This window comes from Mercenaria mercenaria, chromosome 12 (genome assembly GCF_021730395.1).
Source record: "Mercenaria mercenaria strain notata chromosome 12, MADL_Memer_1, whole genome shotgun sequence".
Taxonomy (NCBI): Eukaryota; Metazoa; Mollusca; class Bivalvia; order Venerida; family Veneridae; genus Mercenaria; species Mercenaria mercenaria.
Genome location: NC_069372.1, coordinates 49,702,412 through 49,726,606, shown reverse-complemented (window position 1 = coordinate 49,726,606; position 24,195 = coordinate 49,702,412). Strand labels below are relative to the sequence as shown.

At 36.2% G+C, this 24,195-nt stretch overlaps 2 protein-coding genes across 8 annotated transcripts in view; one reads left to right on the top strand and one right to left on the bottom strand.

The window, feature by feature from the left end:
- The window catches only part of LOC123533337 (E-selectin-like), a 71,084-nt gene that overhangs the window by 5,200 nt on the left and 41,689 nt on the right, over positions 1-24,195 (bottom strand). For 3 of the 7 annotated variants that reach the window (XM_053519999.1, XM_053520001.1, XM_053520000.1), the window contains exon 3: positions 15,120-18,511. The exons of the other annotated variants lie outside the window; for them this stretch is intronic. In XM_053519999.1, coding sequence (XP_053375974.1) covers positions 17,454-18,511 — 1,058 coding nt within the window. In that variant the 3' untranslated portion in view covers positions 15,120-17,453. Of the gene's footprint in view, positions 1-15,119; positions 18,512-24,195 lie in introns of those variants that run through there. 7 annotated transcript variants of the gene reach the window in all.
- LOC123527017 (uncharacterized) lies at positions 11,109-14,062 on the top strand. Its single transcript, XM_045306275.2, has 3 exons — positions 11,109-11,707; positions 13,090-13,384; positions 13,622-14,062. The coding sequence occupies exons 1-3, from the start codon at positions 11,134-11,136 to the stop codon at positions 13,872-13,874; spliced, it is 1,122 nt and encodes a 373-aa protein (XP_045162210.2). The 5' UTR covers positions 11,109-11,133; the 3' UTR covers positions 13,875-14,062.

Here is a 24,195-nt window from a genome sequence, read left to right as displayed (position 1 = left end):
TAGTGTATTGATAACAGGCTGAACTATATAGAGCTACACAGAAAATGTATGACAACAAGCAAATTCGATGAATTGGTATCCCCCACCCAAAGGGTTTGTGGTGAGGAATGGCAAAAAATCCGGCAAATAGTTAAGGATGTTACTAAGAAGCACATAATTTCATTTACTTTTGTCAAAATCAATTTAACAGAAAATGAATGTTTTAAGGATAACATGGGGTAATAGCCATATTTCATATCTTGTAACTGAATTGTAATACTTAAATGAAATTTGGTCACTTTAAAGACATTCAAAATTAAAAACTTTTCACCGAGATATTTTTCAAATTTTATCATTCTTTGGGGAGATAATCGGTATTGAAGTTAACATTGATGCCTATGGGAAATATATAATTTCTTTATGAGAATCTGAACTTGAGTTTTGAGAAAATTTTGCGATAGAAAGCTGCATTATATGATTCTGATACAAATATCAAACAGAAATCTAAAATTCCCCGTAGGGAAATGGAGAAAATCAGTTTTTTTTATTTTTCAGGAGAGATAACTCATGAAAAAAGGGAGGTAATCTAAAGGAAACTTCTGTCACTATATAACTTGTCAATATGCACCTTATTTCTATCGTTTGACATTTTTAAAGCTTACATTATCAAGTTGTATGTACGCTTTTGGTGAAATTGAGGCCTATTACACCATGTTATCCTTAAGTGTACATAATAAATGTATGTTATGTTGATTCTGTCTAATGACATTATTTTGAATGGACTAATTTTACTGTAATAAGCTTAGCTTTTAGAATTAAATGGGGTTATTTAATATGTGAGCTTGAAGTGTAACAATAATGAAATATTGTCTTCGAGTAGTTTTGCATCAAGTGTTGCGATTTTAACTTAAAAGAACAGATGTCCTTTAGAGAGCGCAATCAAGTAAGATGTAGGGGGCCGGTGAGGGTACAAAACTTCACATGTTGATGATGATTATAATTATTATTCATGGAAAATTAAAAAAAAAATGTTGGGGGTAGGGTCATGACTGGGTGAAGTAGTGAAGTAGGGGAACGGTACAGCTTTGCATGCTGATAAATAGTCATGGAAGGTTTGAAAAAAAATGGGGAATGATTTTTTATTTTGTGGGGGAGGGGGGATGTGACCAAAGCAATGGGTAGACCAGGCATGGGTACACAACTTCACATGTTTATAATGAATGTTCATGGAAAAGAATGAAAGAAGTTTAATGAAATTCTACCAATTGGTTGGTTTGTTATGTACAGATCTGTGGATTTTTTAACAATTAAAGGAATATAACTCTGAAGTTAGTACAGAGATCCGGACGAAATTGTGTGTGCTCAACCACATTATGGTGATCTGAATTCGATTAAGGTTTCATAGTTCTAGGTAAAACATATCACAAGTTATGAAGCAGAAGTTGCCATATTTATAGTACCCTATATAGTTAACACATGTATGTTCTAAGGGTCATAACTCTGGTGTTACTTGGGCAATCTGATTGAAACCTGACGGGCCGCATAACCTCATAGTGGTGAAGATGTACATGAAATTTTATTTAAAAGTTCTTAATCACTTTCTAGATATGACTCCGCACGGACGGACGGACTAGGCAAAAACTATATCCCCCCAACTTCGTCGGGGGATAACAAAAGTCTGACAGAGTCTAGGGCTTGTAATTCTCAGCATTTAGAAACCATGATTAACTTCTCCAGTTTGGTTTCTTAATGCTAAGGATGTTCACGTTATATCCCCCATCCCATATTATAGCATTCAGAACGCCTATACATCAGTATATTTTCAATTTTCAGTACAATCAAACTCGACATAACGACCACGCTTGTGACACTGAAAAGTGGCCCTTATTCGCAGTGGACCTTTAGTACTTTTTGGTGTTTTGTTTAGAGTCACAACGGCACAATTTAGGTCATATGGTAATTTTGCAGCTTTTGAATGTGTAGACCCATGTGCCCTTCCGAGCAAAGTTTCAGGAATAGGCAGGTCCGTGCGTAGAACCACTGACCTTTGTCCCAGCAGAATGGCTTCCAAAAATGAAGAATTCAACCACCCCAAGTGAGGTTTCGAACGCACTCTGAACACGGATAGTGATTTGATGTCAGCGACCGTAACGGCCCCTGATGATCTTTATGTGTTAAAAAACACATATGGATTCTTATATAGACAGAAATAAAAAGTAGCGATGTTACCCCTCCTTATCCTTCAGCTGATGTGTCTCTTTTTCATTTGTCAAAAACAGGCAACTCAAGGTAGTTCTGCACGTTTGATAAACCGGGAGTGATCTACCTTTATACTGTTAGCATAAATTTTGCTGGGAATCTAATCAATCTATCAAACCGCTGTATTGATTGTTAAATTTTCGGAAAGTAATTAAAACACATGGACTTATATACTGTATAAGACCACATAACTGAAAGTAAGTATATAACTCTATAACTATGAAAAGTTTCAACCGTTTTGTAGAACTTTTTCTATGCGCGAAAATCTGAGCCTCTCGTACAATTCCATTGTGAAAACATACCAGTGGACCATTATTTTCCAAAAAAAATGACAAAACTTGAAGCAATCGATCCAATCGTTTTTATTCGGATATAATGATATTATGAAACAAGAGATCACAGAGTGATCTTGGTGCCCACCATTGAGCCATTTTTGAATGTTCCAAATTTCTAGACTAGATCAAGGTCAAAATCAAGTTCAAGGTTTATTTCGGTACATAAAACTGTGCATGTGGTCAATGCATGTGGTCCAAATTTGAAGCTGTAGCTTGAGAAATGTGAAAGTAGGTCACTAAATCAATTTCAAGGTCAAAGTTCATTTCTGTACACAAAACTATGCATGTGCTTCAAATTTGAAAGTCATAGCTTGAGAAATGTGAAAGAAATTACTAGGTAAAAATCAAGGTCAAATTTCAATTCAGAACACAAAACTAGGCATGTGGTCCAAATTTGAAGCCTGTAGCTTGAGAAATTAAAAAGTAGGTCACTAAGTCAATCTAAAGGTCTATGTTCATTTCGGTACATAAAACTAAGCATGTGGTCTAAATTTGAAGGCTGTAGCTTAAGAATTGTGAAAGTAAGTCACTAGGTAAAAATCAAGGTCAAATTTCATTTTGAAAAATAAACTAGAGATGCTTTTGAGAAAAGCGCATGTCTCCCACAACTGCCCCTATGAAAAATGTCTAGTTTCTCTAGATGGTTTAGATCCAATTAGATGGATAGAGTTTATCCAATTAGATGGTCTGGATGGATGGATCCAATCAGTAATTCAAGGGCCATAAATCAAAAGTGCCTGGGCGGATTTGGCTAGTTATCGAACTTGGCTAAGGTCTTATGGCCAAACACATTTTGTTCAAGTTTGGTGAAGATCGGATGAGAAATGTTCGATTTAGAGAGCGGACAATTGTATAAAGGCGGATATTTCGGTAATTCAAGGGCCGTAACTCCAAGACGCCTGGACCGATTTGGCTAGTTATCGAACTTGGCCGAGGTCTTATGGTCAAACACATTTTGTTTAAGTTTGGTGAAAATCGGATGAGAAATGTTTGACTTAGAGTGCGGACAAGCTTTGTGACAGACACACACACACATACACAGACACACACACACAGACTGGAGTAAAGCAATATGTCTCCCACACCACTGTGTGGTGGGAGACATAATTATGCATGTGGTTCAAATTTGAAACCTGTACCTTAAAAATGTGAAAGAAGGTCACTAGGTCAAAGTTAATGTCAAAGTTTATTTCTGTACACATAAAACTGTGCATGTGGTCCATGCATGTGGTCCAAATGAAGGCTGTAGCTACAGAAATGTGAAAGTAGGTCACTAGGTCAATCTCAAGGTCAAAGTTCATTTCGGTACACAAAACTATGCACGTGGGCCAGATTTGAAGGCTGTAGCATGAGAAATGTGAAAGTAGGTCATCAGGTCAAAATCAAGGTAAAATTTCATTTCGGAACACAAACCTATGCATGTGGTCCAAATCAAATGTGAAAGTAGCTCACTAGGTCAATGTCAAGGTCAAAGTTAATTTCGGTACACAAACCTATGCATGTGGTCCGAATTTGAAGGCTGTAGCTACAGAAATATGAAAGTAGGTCATTAGGTCAAGATCAAGGTCATCTAGCCACTCAAAAACTATACATAAGGTCCAAATTAGAATGTTGTAGGTTATGACAAGAAGATTTTTAAAGTTTTTCCCTACATAAGTCTATATAAGTCTATATAAATGATGTGATCCCCGGGCGGGGCCATATTTGACCCTAGAGAGATAATTTAGATAATCTTGATAGAGGACCACTAGACGATGCAACATACCAAATATCAAAGTCCTAGGCCCTGTGATTTTGGACAAGAAGATTTTCAACGTTTTTCCCTATATAAATCGATGTAAAAAAAAAAAAAAAAAAAAAAAAAGGCCATAACTCACTCAAAAATTGTTGAACCAGTCTGATTTTCAGAAGGTCACAACTATGGTACCAATACATCATTCTGACAAAGTTTGGTCGACATCCCCCAATAGTTTTTGAGGAGATGCGATAACGAGAAATTTTTAACGGACGGACGGACGACGGACCACGGACGCAGAGTGATTTGAATAGCCTACCATCTGATGATGGTGGGCTAAAAATATTGTTCAATAAAATTCTACATTGAAGAGCAAAACTTGCCTCAAACGTGTAGAACTAACTAAAGGTTTATGTATTTGGTTTGGGTTTTCTGTGTTTAATTATTTAATAATATTATTCCTACAGGCAAGTGTCGTGCCGTTCCAATGAGATCTCGTATGGCACTGTCGGTCTCTTATTGGTTTGTTATAAGGCTAATGCTGAATACTTAGCACAATTTTTTTAGATATAATTTAGAGCAAAATTCCGTTGCTGAAGATGCTGTTGTCAACATATTAATAAGATAGTAGCATATTATTAAAAGACCACCTGTGAATAGACGCCACCTATGAACATAGACCCGCCGTGAGTAGAGACAGCCTGTGAACAGAGGTTACCTGTGAACAGAGACTGTCTGTGTACAGAAACCGCATGCGAATAGAGATCGCCTGTGAACAGAAACCGACTGTTAACAGAGCTCGCATGTGATTAGAGACAGCCCGTGAACAGAGGTCATATGTGAACAGAGGTGCTGTCTGTGTACAGAAACCGCTTGCAAACGGAGATCGCATGTGAACAGATACCACCTGTTAACAGAGACCGTTTGTGAACACTCTCAGAGACCGTCCCTTTAATTAATTTTAATTTCTAAAATACTTCTTTTAACAACGAAATTATAAAACAAGAGGGCCAAGATGGCACTAGGTCACTCACCTGAGAAACACACCATAACAGTGTAAACATATTTGACCTGATGATTTCATGGAAACAAATATTCTGGCCAATTTTCATTAAGACTGGACCAAAAATGTGGTCTCTTGAGTTTAATACAAGTATTTTTTAGATATGACCTAGTGACCTAGTTTTTGACCCCAGATGACCCATATTCAAACTCAACCTAGATTTTATCAAGGCAATCATTCTGATCAAATTTCATGATGATCAATTGAAAAATACAGCCTCTGTCGAATACACAAGGTTTTTCTTTGATTTGGCCTAGTGACCTACTTTTTGACTCCAGATGACCCATATTCAAAGTCATCCTAGACTTCATCAAGGCAATCATTCTGACTAAATTTCATGAAGATCAATTGAAAGATACAGCCTCTATCGCATACACAATGTGTTTATTAGGTATGACCTAGTGACCTTGTTTTTGAACCCAGATAACTTATATTCAAACTCGACCTAGACTTTATCAAGGCAATCATTCTGACCAAATTTCATGAAGATCAATTGAAAAATACAGCCTCTATCGCATACACAAGGTTTTTCTTTGATTTGACCTAGTAACCTAGTAAAGTTTTTGACCCCAGATGACCCACATTCAAACTCGACCTGGATTTTATCAAGGCAATCATCCTGACCATATTTCAAGAAGATCAATTGAAAAATACAGCCTCTATTGCATACAGAAGGGTTTTCTTTGATTTGACCTAGTGACCTTATTTTTGACCCAAGATGATCCATATTCAAACTCGACCTAAATTTTATCAAGGCACTCATTTTGAACGTGATTTCTGAAGATCAATTGAAAAATACAGCCTCTATCGAATACACAAGGTTTTTCTTTGATTTGACCTAGTGACCTACTTTTTGATTCCAGATAACCCATATTCACAGTCTTTTTAGATTTCATCAAGATAATCATTCTGACCAAATTTCAAGAAGATCAATTGAAAAATACAGTCTCTATCGAATACAGAAGGTTTTTCTTTGGTTTGACCTAGTGACCTAGTTTTTGACCAAAGATGACCCATATTCAGATTCATTTTAGATTTCCTCAAGGCAATCATTTTGACCAAATTTCATGAAGATCAATTGAAAAATACAGCCCCTATTGCATACACAAGGTTTTTCTTTGATTTGACCTAGTGACCTAGTTTTTGACCCAATTTGACCCATATTCAAATTCTACCTAAATTTTATCAAGGCAATCATTCTGAATAAAATTTATGAAGACCAATTGAAAAATACAGCCTCTATCGCATACACAAGGTTTTTCTTTAATTTGGCTTAGTGACCCCAGATGACCCACATTTAAACCCGACGTAGATTTTATCAAGGCAATCATGCTGACTAAATTTCATGAAGATCAATTGAAAAAAACCGCCTCTATCGCATACACAAGGTTTTCCTTTGATTTGATCTAGTGACCTAGTTTTTGACCATAGATGACCCATATTCAAAATCGACCTAGATTTCATCAAAACACTTAATCTGATTAAAATTCATGAAGATCAATTGAAAAATACAGCCTCTATCGCATACACAAATTTTTTCTTTGATTTGACCTGGTGACCTAGTTTTTGACTCCAGATGACCCATATTCAAACTCGACCTATCAAGGCAATCATTCTGACTAAATTTCATGAAGATCAGTTGAAAAATACAGCCCTAATCGCATACAAAAGGTTTTTCTTTAAAACAGCCTAGTGACCTAGTTTTTGAACCCAGATGATCCATATTCGAATTTGATCTAAATTTTATCAAGGCAATTATTCTGACCAAATTTCATGAAGATCAATTGAAAAATACAGCCTCTATTGCATACACAAGGTTTTTCTTTGATTTGATCTAGTGACCTAGTTTTTGACCCCAAATGACCCATATTCAAACTCGACATAGATTTCATCAAGGCAATCATTTTGACCACATTTCATGAAGATCAATTGAAAAATACAGCCTCTATCGCATACACAAGCTAAATGTTGACATACAGACAGACAGACGACGGACGACGGACATCGAGCAATCAGAAAAACTCACCTGAGCATCACCTGAGCATTTCTCAGGTGATCTAAAAAACATATCTCTCTGTTAAAAAAAATCAAAGTTTTCCAGGACAGTCAATTATTTTATCTAAAATACACACCTTCCAATGCGATTTTCACGAGTGTTAATATATTTATATAATTAAACGGATCCAGGATATCTAAGTTCAGTCGAAATCTGAAATTCAAAAAGAACTTTCAACAACCCCTATAGTTCAAGTTTTGTGTAAATAATTGTTAGCGTAACGATGAGGGTGTTTTTCTCCAGCGTGCTCTTTCAAAATAAATCTTCCGTTTCAATAACTGAATAGATACGGATGTTATTGATATATCGTTTATGCTAAACACTTAACACTTATGCACTATACAACGAAACGTGTATTTTAAAGCAGTCGTCTCCATTCTAAGTAAGGTAAAAGTACAGTAGTGTAGATATAGTGAAAACTCGATCATTTGGTCTTATTGAAAAACAACAAAAGTCAATATGAATAATATGAAATAAGGCACTGCCTCAATCAGGAATTGATCCGACTTCAACTCATCCCATAACATTTGAAAAGAACTGTCTAATGACAGCACGGGCCGAAGCACACATTTTTCAAGCCGACAGTAAATATCTCTTTCGGTATATCGCATGTTACCGTAGAGGGATCGATCCCGATTTTCGTCGTTTCGCGCAGGATCGATTCCCTATCAATTTAAAGGTAGATTTTGGAATAAAAACAAAACTGCCCATATTTGTACTGATGTACAAGACGTTGCGGTTCGGAAAGTTATGTGGACGCTTATTAGGACCAAGAAAAAAGCGTATTCTTCCAAAAAATCCGAAGTCAGACGCTCTGTGCACGTGCCGGAAATACACATTTTTTTTAATTCGGTAGTATATATCTCATTCGATATATCGCATGTTACCGTAGAGGAATCAATTCCGATTTTCGTCGCGAAGCGAAGAAAATCGGTAAGATCGATTCCCTATTAAAAATGTCTGTTGATTTAAACAGATAGGTGTAGACACTGTTTCTGGAATACACTGTCACCAGACCAGACAGAAAGTACCATTGTACATGTTATACCCTACCCCTAGGTGTACTATAAGAATATTATAGTATACCTAGGGGTTAGGTATAACCTTCGTCGGATACCCACGGGTGCCACATTACGCCACTCTACATGCCATCACGTGTAGAGTAGCGCAGTGCGGAACCCGTGGGTATCCGACGCTGGGGGATGATTTGTTCCGTGTCAATTTCTTTCTGGTAAGGGCCGTAAGGTGCCATTGCTAGAACATGTCGATGATAATGGTATACAATCAAATTACGTGTTTCGTTTACAAATCTGTATATGAATATCCAGAATGTGAGATACATTCAGATCTAATTCAAACCTCCAAAGAAATAATGGTTTGATCCCCTTTCTTAAAGGGACGCCACTGTAATACTTAATTATTACTGTTTACCTTTCATTTTAATCGAACAAAAAATGTTCCATGCTGAATTTTACGCAAGCGTATATTTCAGTAAAAATGTACATTATTAACAACAAAATGCAATTTACACTTAAGAACTGCTCATCATTTTAAGTTGAGATTTTTTACTTGCATGTGCAAGACTGCTGCCTTTGGTATAATATTGTCGTGATAATTTCTCTAGGGCTCGATATTAAACGTGTTTCAATTGTAAAATTAGACCATCATACAGAAATGTGCGTTACATTTTCAATGTTCTTAATTAGACCCCGCTGACTCTAATTGAAATGATAATTATATATATGGACCGTTCTCCAGCAAAACCGGGCTTATTGACGTTCGTGACGTTATTTGGAAATTCCAGTTTAAAGGTTGACGTCATCAACACAGTGCGTCATCAACTTTTCAGAAAGTTTACAAACAACACGTGTGTAAATTAAATCGATTGTTTTCTTGTTTTTTGGATAGATCTAGTTAATGATAATTAAATATGGATGAGGAGTTAGAGGTAAGAGTTTTCTTCTAAACCAATAGTTCACTAATAATGATTTGTGCATTGCTTTGTGCATTTTAGAAATGTGTTTACATTTGTTTACTTTTGAGACAGAAGTGACCTCAGAAAGTCGGTATCAGAAAACCCGACAAAAAGTTCAAATATGAAGACCTTAGAAAGGAAGAAAATATAATTTTGTCCCGCTAGATATATCTATTTAGAGTTTTTTCTCATGATTTAGCGTAAAGCATCTCGATCTACATCAGATTTCTACGATTCCCGGTGTCCCCACCCACTCTATAAATTGCATTGTCAAGTTTCCGTTAAACGCTCGATGCAATTTGAGAGATTTATTTTTCATACAAAGACACCAGCTTATATGTTGTTGAGATCAATTGGCACGGCAAACATACAAAAAATAAATAAAAAATGTAAAAAGCAAAAATTTAAGCGGGCCGTAGCTGCCTTACGATATATGGTTATATACAATAAAAATCAGTTGCATAGCATCTACTGAGTCTACTTGTAATTAGTGTTTCTTTTGGTAGTCAGACAGGCGTGTGTTCGAAACCTGAAAGAGGAATTTGGTTTTAATTCTTTTTTTTTTTACTCAATAAAATTACGATATTTCTATTATTCGAAAAATTGACTTTCTAGAACGAGAACTTTAAAAAAAAAACAACTCAATGAATGAATTTAAATAATTTACCATTTTTGGATATAGATTGGCTCGTCATTTAGAATCTTAATTGAAGTCATTCTTTTATCATCCGAAATTACATTTCTCTATAAGCACTATAACTCTATATGTAGGAAAACAGTATTATGGTGAGTTATAAATCTTGCATCAAATTCTTGATCGATACAGTAGAAGAGAAATAAAGATTGCGACTAGATTGATTTACAATTCCTTGCTTATTGCACCAAATTATCACTTTTGTCCGAAGAAATAAAACACATTGAAATATATTCTATCATTTTCAGGAGCTGGAGAGTTTGTTTTCCGAACATTTTGGGCGGACCCCGAGTGCTACCCCATGTGTCTCACAGATGAGTGATTACAGTGATGAAGAGGAAAGTGATTTCGATGAACATATTGAGTTGGGCCGTGTAGCAGATGTTGACCAAAGAGTAAGGCAGTTTCTGGATAGTTTACCAGCTAGCCATTCGGATGAAAGTGAGGAATCTAGCAACGAGAACGATGAAAATAGGACATCGCCATCGTTGGCTCAAGCTGACCCGGATTTGATTAGGGTAAGACAATTTAAGTCAGTTGGTTGTGGTTGCCAAAGAAACTGTCATGCCTGTTTTGAAATAGATGAGTTGCACGGACACATTCTAAATATTAGAGAAATGGAAAAACAAGATAAGGAAATGTACATAATGGCAACACTGGCTGATAGCAGAGACAAAGAAAACACAAAGAAAGGGAGGAAACGTGTTACATTTAGACATGACTTCAAATTCCAAGGCAAGTTTGTGTGTAGAAAGACTTTTATGCTTGTTTTTGACATTGGAAAACACAGTCTACAGAACATTATGACACATGTAAATAAGAATGGTGTTGCTCCAAGGATACACGGAAATACTGGAAGGAAAACGGCAAAATCACTCGTTTTTGAGGACATTAAAAGATTGGTGCAATTTGTATCTAATTATGCAGATGACTATGGTATGCCACAGCCTGCAGCACCACGAGGTGGCGACAATATAGCACCAATTTATCTTACAAGTGAAACCACAAAGATGAATTTACATGAAAAATATGTGAACATGTGCGCGCAGTTAGAACCACCCTGTCGTTCTGTGAAGTATTCCACGTTTTGTAATATATGGACACATTGTTTGCCACATATTAGGATTGCTACTCCACGAGATGACGTGTGTGCCACGTGTGAAAAGATGAGAAAGGCCATTGTGGATTCAGTTACGGAGGAGGAAAAGATACAATCAACAAGCAACTTTCAGAACCATGTGATATATGCACAAATAGAGAGGCAAGTCTATAATGACTGCATTAAAATGGCAAAAGAGTCGTACCAAAATGAAAACCTGGAAAAGTACGTACATTCCACGTTTGACTTTTGCCAGAATGTTAGTATCCCTCACCATTCCAGACAAATGGGCCCCTTGTATTTTCTCACTCTGAGAAAAGTGCAGATTTTTGGTTTTCGGATCGATGGAATGCCTAAACAGTTGAACTTTCTAATAGATGAAAATGAAACTATTGGGAAAGATGGAACGTCAACTCATGGGCCGAATGCAGTTATATCCATGATAGATTATGCCATGAAGTCGTACAGTACTGGGGAAACAAAGTGTGCCATACATGCTGATAATTGTCCAGGTGAGATTGTTTTACATATCAGAACGCGAATATCGGTAATAATAAAACAATATTAAAGGAATAAACGCATTTAAATCTATGTGAAGAAAAAGTTTATAACCACTTTTCAATAAACAGTAGAGCTACAGTTTTCAATGATTCACTTAGGTCTTATAAAGCTATACTAATTAGATTGATAATGCTTTATTCACGTACGGTGGCACAGAGGTGACATAGATGTTTTTTATATTAATACGTGCTTACGTAATAACTAATACGTGCGCACGTACTAGTACAAAAAACATCATCGCACATACTATAAAAACATCTTCGTACGTATAAAGTAATACGTGCGCACGTACTAGTACAAAAAAACATCATCGCACATACTATAAAAAAACATCTACGTACGTATAAAGTAATACGTGCGCACGTACTAGTACAAAAAAACATCGCACATACTATAAAAAAACATCTACGTACGTATAAAGTAATACTGCGCACGTACTAGTACAAAAAAGCATCATCGCACATACTATAAAAAACATCTACGTACGTATAAAGTAATACGTGCGCACGTACTAGTACAAAAAAACATCGCACATACTATAAAAAAACATCTACGTACGTATAAAGTAATACGTGCGCACGTACTAGTACAAAAAGCATCATCGCACATACTATAAAAAAACATCTACGTACGTAAAAAGTAATACGTGCGCACGTACTAGTACAAAAAGCATCATCGCACATACTATAAAAAACATCTTCGTACGTATGAAGTAATACGTGCGCACGTAAAATGCTTTACGTGCGCACTTACTAGTTTATAAAAAACATCTACCTACGCATAAACTAATACGTGCGCACGTAAAACCTTTTATTTGCGCACGTATTACTTTATACGTACGACAATGTTTTTTATACTAGTACGTGCGCACGTATTACTTATACGTACTAAGATGTTTTTTATAGTATGTGCGATGATATTTTTTGTACTAGTACGTGCGCACGTATTACTTTATACGTACGAAGATGTTTTTTATAGTATGTACGATGATGTGTTTTGTACTAGTACGTGCGCACGTATTACTTTATACGTACGAAGATGTTTTTTAATAGTATGTGCGATGATGTTTTTTGTTCTAGTACGTGCGCACGTATTAGTTATTACGTGCGCACGTATTAATATAAAAAAACATCTATGTCACCTCTGTGCCACCGTATTCACGGTAATTGATGTTGCAATTTAAGTTTTGAACATACCAAATTGACTTTCATTAATAATAAATGATTTGCATTACTAAAAATAACATTCTGTTCAACCGTTGAAGCCTTAAGAAAACGTGCATTAATGCAAATAAAAACTTATTTCCATGCTTTAATTAGTTTATTATTTCCAGGCCAGAACAAGAATCATTATGTGATTGGATATTTCATGTGGCGTGTCATGACAGGAAGACACCAGGAGATCGAATACCATATGCAGATTCCTGGCCATGCACGCTGCCTTCTTGACAGCGGATTTGCTTCTTTAAAGAAGCTTTACCGGCGCACCGATTGTGATTCCCTTGTTCAGTTGCAACACGTTGTTGATATGTCGTCTGCTACAAATGAAGCTGTTCGATATCCTGCTTGGCAATGGCGTGACTGGAAATCGTTCTTGGGACCTGTTATCAAACCAATGCGTGGGATAAGGTAGCTATGATATTTTACAAAGCCGCTTGTGTCCATAGAAGCAAGCTGTATCAACGAAATGCTTATTTTGCAAAAAAATAATAATTTGTACTGATTTTGTCCAAAAATGCTAGGTAATTGTAATTACGTTGCACAAGAGTGCGTTACAGAATAAGTAATTTATTGCAAAGCTGTATACATATAAAAAGCAAAGCATTATTTGTTTTCGATGAATACTTCATTTTCTTCTTCATGCAGGAAGTACCAGTACTTCAAGATGTCTTCTGACAAACCTGGTGTAGTAACTGTGAAAGAGAACAGAGACACAGACGAAACGACTGTAAACGTGCTGCGGTCTCAGGATCGTGTATTTCCAGCAGACGACTTACCAACAGTTATCCCTGCCCATGGACTTACACGAGAACGCCAGGATTACCTTTATAAGGCCGTCAGACCTTATGTACGCCCAATGCACCAGGATAGCACGTGCCCAGCGCCTAGTGATCAGTAGTTGTTTGACATTTGTAGACACTTGAATTGGAATATATATGAGCCGCGTCACGGAAAAATTTGCCTTCGGGAATCTTCGAGGCTTTGCGACCAGCGTGGACCCGGATCAACATTAATTTTTGCTGTTATATTTACGTTGTTATTATAACAATATGTTTAAATATAATGTTAAATAGATGTGAAACTAGACAGACATTGTTTCTTTCTTGAAAGGGCAAAATCGATGAGACTCAAGAATTTTATATACAATTAGTTTTACTCACATGTTTTGAAAGGGACTAACCCACACATTTTTGACGAAAATATTTTTCTTTCAAAAATCAGTATGTGTTTATTCTGAAAGTTGCTAGTGGCACAAACTAATTGAGATATGAATTTGTCAAAGATGTCCTTATGAGTGACAAAATATATTGTGAAAACAGTAGTAAACCGTTGCAACGCTTTTCAAATAATGTAAACAAATACATTATTTTTGTGTTTTTACGGATATTTACTTCTTCTTTTCACCAACTTTATCATTTTTTCAATGTTACATATTCATTTTATTTCAAACTTGGTGAAAATGAATATGTTGAAAAAATCTTGGAAAACTGTGGGTTAGTTACTTTAAGATCGCAATGATCACTAGATCTACATGTATATCAAAACGAAAGACGAATTACCATATATGTATCTTATACTGAATAAGACGTTTATTTTGACAGAAGAAATGTTTTCTCCTATAGTTATAGCCTGCATAATAATGTTGAATAGTAATTATAACTGACACCGAAACACATTTTATAAAGCTCTTTACGACGTTATCACGACGTCATAACAGCGCATTTTTGACGTTCCTGCGCATAGCACCATGTAACTTTAAAACTCTATAAATAAAAAACTTATTTACATAGAATAAAACGGTTTTCACAGTCATACTTTTTAAAGCTTGATAAATTGGAAAATGTCAAAACCTAAAAATCGAAAAAAATGTCATTAAGCCCGGTTTTGCTGGAGAACGGCTCATATGTATTTGTCAGACCAACCCTGCGTCCATACATTCACTATATGATTCTCAACTTATTCAAAGTCCCATACTGTAAGGCTTTTAACTTTATTTTAAAGTAGCTGTCAAAATATAGAGTATGCATAATGACATGGTAAGAAAAGCACTACTTTCAATATTGCACACGATCTAATACGGTCAAAGTCATAAAGGGAGGTAATAAAAAACAATGGATTTAATAAATAGAGGATATTACAGGAGTGTCTTTTCATATTGAATTTATTAAACGAGTTGAATAAAATAATAAAATGCGAGGCTCTTTTTATCACATGTTAGCTTTTCCTGCCAAACCATAAAAATCTACTTTCTTTAACTATTATAAACAATTCTAACATGGCTCGAATTGATTTCCAATAAAACAAAGAAGAAAATCAAGCTCTGTATATTCAGCGATAAACAACGGTTGACGCGCGAGAGCATTATGACGTCAATAATGACGTCAAATTGTCGCATGACGTCCGATACATTACTCCTCGCGTAAATGAAGCCCAGCATAATATTTATTAAAATATATCAATGAGCATGTCAGAATGAAAACAGTCAAGGCCTTCTTGTGATTTATCGTCTAATTTACCACGGTTCATCGTTCAGATGCTTCAGTAACGCCCTCGTGGTTCCATTCCTACGCATCTGAACTCTGAACCGTGGTAAATCAGACGATAAACCACTCGAAGGCCTTGATTATTTGTTAAGTAAATTTGACCAACGTCTCCGATACTTTTAACGACGTCGACGTCAATGCTTTATTCTAATATGGCTAACAATGCTTTAATCATCACAAAGATTTTATGTTGACGTCACGTCAACGTGATATTTAGCGCCATGTACGCATCAAGAAATAGCGCTTTTAAATTTCATGAAATATTTTACTTAATAACATGTTTGAAAAGAAATGTCACATTGCACAAATGTTTTGATCAATTTATAAACATACTAAATTAGTTATTCGCTTTGATGAATAATTCGCAATAATTTCGCTCGAACTGAATTCTGCCGCAAGACGTATTACCGTTTCCGGTCCTGGCGTGTTTTAACAAATACCTACTACTGGCGCCATGCTTGAACGAAGAAACAGTTCCATCATATTTGAAGTAAATTTTACAGTAAAGAACACAGAATCGAAATAATTTATAGCAAAACAGTGCTTTATCACTATTTATACACTCGGGCGGTTATACGTCGTCCGAAATAATTATTACGCCCGACGTATAACCGCCCATCGTGTATAAATAGTGAAAAAGCATTATTTTGCTATAAATTATTTCTTAATTACACTAGTGTATTATCAAATTGATGTAATGGCTTTATTTCACTCCCGCGACGTGAAACATGCGATAATACATTTTACCAATTGAACCAAATATTCAAACCTTTGACAAATATGTAAGAAAATAATCATCGAAAGTAATATCTTACACAAAAATTATATTTAATATTCATAACAAAAAATGTGGAAGCCACTTAAAAACAAAGTCATATACAATCTAAATAAATTGATTCTGTAATTTAACAAGAGCACCGCCTTGCAGGTGCAGACGCTCATCTGATTTTTATGTCTCTGTATAATGGAAATATTGTCCTACCCATGATTATCTAAGTCCAAAAGGGGCCATAATTCTTGCAAAAAGCAATGTAGAGTTACGGTACTTGCTGTGCAGAATCAGCTTTTAATGGCAAATATTAACTGCTTCAAGTTTTAAAGCAATAGCTTAGACTGTAAAGGAGAAAAGTTGACCTAAACTCAAAACTTAACCAAGAAATCTGATATTTTCTAAGTCCAAAAGGGGCCATAATTTTTGCAAAAAGCAGGATGGAGTTATGTTTCTTGCTGTACAGTGTTAGCTTTTGATGGTGAACAAGAGTTGCAAGTTTCAAAGCTATAGCTTTAATAGTTTAGGAGAAAAGTTGACCTAAACATAAAACTTAACCAAGAAATCTGATAAGTCCAAAAGGGGCCATCAGTAATCTTGCAAAAAACAGGATGTAGTTATGATTCTTGCTGTACAGAGTCAGCTATTGATGGTGAACAAGTGTTGCAAGTTTTAAAGCAATAGCTTTGAAAGTTTAGGAGAAAAGCTGACCTAAACACAAAACAATCAAGAAGTCAGATATTTTCTAAGTCCTAAAGGGGCCATAATTCTTGCAAAAAGCAGAATGGAGTTATGTTTCTTGCTATACAGAGTCAGCTAATGATGGTGAACAAGTGTTGCAAGTTTTAAAGCAATAGGTGTAATAGTTTAGGAGAAAAGCTGACCTAAACATAATACTTAACCAGGCTACGCCGACGCGGAGCCAATGCCGACGCCGATCAAGTGATGACAATAACTCATCATTTATTTAAAAAAAAAATCAGATGAGCTAAAAATGAAATCAGATTACTGTTGTTGACAGAACAGCAAGTAAAGAACATTTTTAACAACCATACAAATAAAGTGTACACCATTAATAACAGAAGCAGCGCTGGAAAGATCTTAAGCAATTGTTTAGCTATCTGTTAGCCAGACTGTATAATTTCAAAACACTTCAGTGACACAATCATAACGCCTCTATTGACAATGTAATTGTCACAACAACCAGGAAATATCTAAGAATTCCACAGTTCAAAACGTTTGCACTACTTTTCGTGTTGTAACATAACTCAGATTCTAATACTTGCATAACATCCATCCGCTGTACCCCACCCACTTCAACCAGTAAAGTTCCGTCAGTACAAGTTACATCCGCTGAAGTGGACTTTCTCCCGTCCGAATCACATGTCCACTGTAACTGATGTCCATGTGGTAAATATCCTTTACTATTCAAGTTACTGATTTTAACAAGGTTAAGCGTTGTCTTTACGTAACAATCACAATAACACGCCATATCTAAAGTCTCCCAACCGGAAGACAAACATTCGGAGCTGTCCGGTCCGGTTCTTGTCACTGATATGTTATGTCCCTCTTTACAGAGGATGAAGTAAAACTGTCCTAATACTGTACTTTGTTCAATGCACGTGCTGTTGGTATTGGGATACGGCGGACACGTCATGAATTCACAGGTTGGTCGGTTGCCCCACTGGCCGTCGGCCCCGCATTTAACTTCACGAGGGCCGTTCAGAAAGTAACCGTACTGGCATGTCACAACCACAATACTACCGTATAAATTCCTTCCTACTTCACTGTTGTCTTGAAACGTTTCTCCATGTTGAATAGAACTGAATTCCCCGCAGTCCTTTGCGTCGCATGCTGGCGCAGATGACGGGGACCATTCTCCATCAGTTCGACAAAGGAGTTCGTTGTGACCGGACAGATCAAAACCTTCATTACATGAAAATGTCAACTTTGTTCCGACTTCATTTGTTGGGTTATTTGTAATTTCTCCATTTTCCGGTGCTCCAATATAAGGGCAATATATAGCATCACAACTAATATCGCCATTTAACCATTCAGAACCTGTGCATGTGTAAAACCGATTGGTTCCCGAGGTACTGTATCCCAAATTGCACTCATATCGCACAACAGCTTCCTCTGCATAAGGCGGGGAACCGGTGATGTTTGTTGACGTATTCGGAACACTCGGTGGACCGTCGCAGTCGGCGTTCACAGTAGACACAACTGTCAAAACAAACTCATTTCAGTTTGGTATTACTATCAATTTTATTTAACAAAAATATTTTTTAAAAATGAACAACGGAAATACTTGCAACTTAGACGCAACAATAAACAAACAGACTTCATTTCTAAGAGGGTTAAATACAGTCTTTAATTAAGGGGCAAAACCTGATTACAGTAATTAATAGACCAATCAAAATAAAGGATGTTTTTAGAATAGCATGTGATGAATCAAATGATGAACATGGATAAAGATTTGCACCTAAGGATTTTAATTATGTCCTCCTTCAAAGAAGGAGGGGTATTTATTGTTTTGCAGATGTCGGTCGTTCGGTCGGTATGTAGACTAATTGGTTTCAGGATGATGACTCAATAACGCTTGGGCATAGGATCATGATAGGGAGGTTGCTCTGACATGACCACCAGATGACCCATATTGATTTTGAGGTCAGTAGGTCAAAGCTTAAAGTCACAGTGACTCGGAACAGTTAAACGGTTTCTGGATGGTAAGTCAAGAACGCTTGGGCGTAGGATCATGAAAGTTTATAGGGAGGTTGGTCATGACCATCAAATTATCCTTATGGATTTTGAAGTCAGTAAGTCAAAGGACAATGTCACAATGACCCGGAACAGTTAAACGGATGATAAATCAAGAATGCTTGGGTCTAGGATCATGAAAGTTGATAAGGATGTGGGTCATGACCAGAAAATGAACCCTATTGATTTTTAGGTCAGAAGGTCAAAGGTCAAGGTCACAGTGACCCGGAACAGTTAAACCGCTTCTGGATAATAACTTCAGAACGCTTGAGCCTAGGATCACGACACTTGATAGGGAAGCAGATGACCCCTATTGATTTTGAGGCCAGTAGGTCAAAGATCAAGGTCAAACTGACGTAGAACAGTAGAACTCTTTTTGCAAAATAACCAGAGAATGCTTTGGTTTAAGATCACATTTGATACAGACGTCACTTACGACTGGTAAATGACCCATTATTATTAATTTGAGGTCAGTACGTCCAGTGCACAGTGACCAAATAATTTCTGTTCCTTGTGCAGTTGCTGAATGCATCAATAGGGGCATTTTGTGTTCTACGAGATCTTGTTTTTAGTATTTGTGCTATTCTGTAAAACGTGCCCTTCTTTTTTCTATACAGAAAAATTGACCACTATCGAATATCGGCTGGAGTAATAATAATTCTGAATATTTGGGTTATTTATAATGTACATTGAGGCGGAATGTGCACATAAAAAAATAAACGAGATAACCAGTCAAATCCATTAAAACATGTATATAACTGAAACCTGTCAGTTTATACTCTCTATTTATTTTAGAAACAGTGCCAGGCCATTTTTCACATCAATTTGGGAATGCCATCAAGGCCCATCAACACAGACGATATTGGGGAAATATCTACAGAAATTATCTACATTTGGCAAGAAATGAAACTTACATGATAAAATATTATAATTTATATATGTAAAGGTACATTTTGGATATTGTGTGCAAATTTGGAATGGCATTTTAATAGTAATGAGCCATGCCATGGGAAAACCAACATAGTGGCTTTGCGACCAGCATGGATCCAGACCAGCCTGCGCATCCGCGCAGTCTGGTCAGGATCCATGCTGTTCGCTTTCAAAGCCTATTGTAGTTAGAGAAACTGTTAGCGAACAGCATGGATCCTGACCAGACTGCGCGGATGCGCAGGCTGGTCTGGATCCATGCTGGTCGCAAAGCCACTGTTGGTTTTCCCACGGCACGGCTCAGTTGCTTAGCAGTATGTTTTGTTTACTAATTCTAATGGCACACGGTATCTTACAAAGTAGTAAAAATATTGTAACAGCAAAACCCTGACTGTTAATTAACTTTTATTTGACAATTCTAAGTTCAGAATCGGGGAAAAAACATACAATTTGCCTTTGGACCACCTCCTGTGATAGCCGCGCCGAGTGCTGATCAGCACAATAAATCGAATCACTGTCTTAGCTCGTGCAACTGTTTTAAATGAAAATGCTCATGGTTAGAACTAAGATTACTTGTTCCTGCAATTCAATGGATCGAAGAAAAACAGGCCTAAAAGTCTAAATTGTTTTATGTATCAATGGATTTAATTGGATATCTCGCTGGTTTTTAATATACGCGTTCTACCTCGCCTAGATTTATACACTGAATGAACATCCTTCAACTATGGTGGCTGATTTGTGTCATTTCGTTATTCCGTTCAGTCGAAGCGGCACAGCGACAGACGTCGTTAACGTTATGGCGCCTCGCCAAACGTCGTCCTGCTGAAAGTCGCCCCGGCAAACGTCACCTCACCGACCCGCGCTGACTTTTGATACTTATTACATCAGGCATTTGCTATAACTATCATGTTCGGAAGCGAAAAATAACTGACGCTAGTACTTTACGCAAATACGTTTATTACGTTACGTGGCAGGCATATAGTTTTCATAATGTTTGATATCATTAAAAGACACATTTGAACAAAAAAAAAAGTTTAGATGCACTAACAAGCACATGTTTGTCGATTGAATGTCCTGCTTTATTTGCGAATGTAATTATGTATACAGAAATATTTCTTTGATATAGCCGTTTGATTAAACAAATTGTGTTCTGCCGATGTGAATATGCTGATCCTATTCTGCCTTTCATTTCGCATGAACTCCGAAAAAATTCTGAATTAAACATTTGTTACATTTACATCATATTTCCCTTCCACTATAGTCTGTCCCACCTAATTTTGGACCTCAACTTTGGGCTGATATGAAGAAATGAAACGGGATCAAAGAACATAAAACATGTTTTTGTGAATAAAAAAAAGTCACCCTCGAGAATTTCAAGGATTCAGAATCTTCCGTACAAGAAAATACTACAAGTTTTGGACAGAGTTTGTTTTAATTTTCCATGTCTGTTATTCAACATTAAATATATCTTACGTCGCTAACTGTGAGCAAACCCCCAAATGACGTTTGTATGGACGCCGCCATCTTAAAATGGACGTCGCGTCAATTTACAATGCAAGTCTATGGGGAAAAACATAAAATCTTGATTTTTAACTTCATTTTACATTTTTTCAAAAAAATGAAAAAGGTGCCTAGAGATATTAACCGTCCTGTATTAACGATGTCATTTTGACAATTTTATGTACAGTATATCGTTATCGGAGGTCCAAAATTAGGTGGGACAGACTATAGTAAACAAGGTTATATTATAATATTATAAATTGCACACATTTTGCTACATTTAACATTAAAATCAACTTCCCGGCAGACGGAACAACTGCGACGACACAATGGAAGGTTCTACCTGAATATACGCGGACGTCGTCAAAATAGCCGGCCGTTATCACTAAGCCGCGTTGTCGTAACTTTTCTTTTGCTATTCATACAAAATGAACGTTATAATTTTCAATGGAATAGGGCGAATGTAAATATACGCATATGCGCACTTAAAACTTGCAGTGACCTTACACGGGATTAGAGACCTGATATATATTTCAAAGGAAAACGCCGCAGTCATGTGGTTGAATGTATAAACGCACGTGTGTTTCAAGGATATTTTTGATGAATTTTATTCAAGTGCGAAATTAGTTCAACACAATACTTCAGATGAACTCTTCACTTAAAACAATTTTTACAAGTACAAATAAAGTTCTGCTTTTCAAAACTCTTCTTCCGCAAATGGGTGATTAAAAAATTAAATAATTATGTTTATTCATCACTAGGGAAATTATTTGATATGGTCTGAATTAACTTTGCATGTGTTCGTGAGATATCATTATTCATATACAACCGAGACGAGTGATTGAGTAAAAATAAAACTTCCCTTTTAACCAACCGTACAGATAAAATTATTCAATTACTGTTGTTAAATATTTGTTTTTCTTTCCGCCACCTAGATACGATGCATTTCCTTTTGTTTTGCCTTTTTTTCTTTTCTTTGCTAATACATTTCCATCACTGGAATGTATTAGCAAAGAAAAGAAAAATGCAAAATACCTTACCAATACCATATAATTGTTGTCTCCCCTGATATCAATTTTCTTCCTCATGAAAAATACTATACATCTACATTTACATATTTTTAACAGTCGTAAACAGCTAGAGGGAAAAAGAAAATGCTGCTTACATATTTGTAGCAGAGGCATTTTCATGGATTAACAGCGACAGGGAAAACAAAAATGTTTATACCAACAGTCCACAATCACATACATGTAGCTTTAAAGGTTTTCATTTATTTCCCTCTACAACACAGCATTTAAAATAACTTTTCACGTGGACCATTATTCAAACATTTCAGTTTTTAATTTATTGGCAATTATTTTTCGCTCACAAGTCGACTTCTAACGTATCATCTACTTATTTATGTTTGCAAAAATCATCAATTTTCAATGTTCACATGGGTTTTCCATAAGCGTAGGCGCAGCCCCCTAACTTGGAGAGTAGATGACCGGCATGCCCTAACCTTTGCTCCCCAACTCCCTCAACAATATTTGCCAAAAATGCCTCCATATTTTTCACAGAAAAAAAAAAGTGTCAGTGCGTGGAAAAACTGCCAATCATTTTAACGCCGATTTTCTCCAGATTAAGTCAAACAAGTAAATTCAATGGCGTCTTATCCCCAACAAAATAACGTCATAGAAATTGTAACATTTCTGTATATTCTTGCATAAAAACTACTTTTTTCACTGGATCCGCCCATGTATAAACGGGAGAAAAATCGTGTGCAAACAACGCAATTCACGTGCTGTTAATACATGATTTTTATTTTTTGAAATGCTTTGCCAGGGACTTATGTATTTCTGCGCAGACTGATATTTGGCATCTGCATCTTGTTTCTTCCATAATAACCTCTTCTTGTAGCATTATAGATACAATGCAATCCATAGTATGTTTAGCTGTATCAGTTTCCAACCCCAAACGTACTGCCCCCATCAATGTACGCTCTAGCTTCTCTTAGAGTTTACTCCCTTTACAAAGCGTCTGTTCAGTTACTGTAAATAACTGTGAATAAATAAGTATCGCGTGTAACTTGTGCTATTGCCCGTTTTTAGGAATTATATTAATGATTTTTGTTAGTATCGGTCGGTTTGTTTTTACCCGATTGTTCGCAGAATTCATATAATAAACCTCGAAAGCTAGTCACTGGCTTCGTACTCATCCGTACTCTGTTTGTTCGTACTCAAAATAAGTCGAATGTAAAGTTGTTACTCTTAAAACAATTGTGTTCCTGTTTATCAATTTTTTAAGTTATATGCAAAATTATGTGTAATGTAACGTTTGTAATAACTAAAAATAAAAATAAGATGCTCAAAAACCTTCAAATCACGCTTTTAGTAGTGTTGTTGTTATGTGTGCCCCGGTTATGGATATTTAAAACATGTTTACCGTTTCCAAGAACAACAAGAATGGTAAATAAAAAATGTACCGGAATCGTCAAGTCATCACATATGAAAACAATGCATTTAGTCGTCGTGTAATGTTTTTTTATGCAAGAATAGCGACAATACACGTTTGTTTTGTGTATTAACGCCTGCAGAAGCCCTTGGGATATGTTTGTGACCTCGACCTTCGGTCTCGGTCACAAACAATCCCGCGGGCTTCTGCAGACGTTAATACACAAAAAAACGTGTATTATCCCTACATAACAGATTTCCAGTAGGCCTATCACAATTTTCTTTTTAAAC

Excerpts from the sequence above, each read along its gene's own strand:
- LOC123527017 (XM_045306275.2), top strand. The coding sequence starts at position 11,134 with ATGTGCGCGCAGTTAGAACCACCCTGTCGTTCTGTGAAGTATTCCACG. Across the intron at positions 11,708-13,089 it reads ACATGCTGATAATTGTCCAG|GCCAGAACAAGAATCATTAT; the intron begins GTGAGATTGTTT and ends TATTATTTCCAG. Across the intron at positions 13,385-13,621 it reads AAACCAATGCGTGGGATAAG|GAAGTACCAGTACTTCAAGA; the intron begins GTAGCTATGATA and ends TTCTTCATGCAG.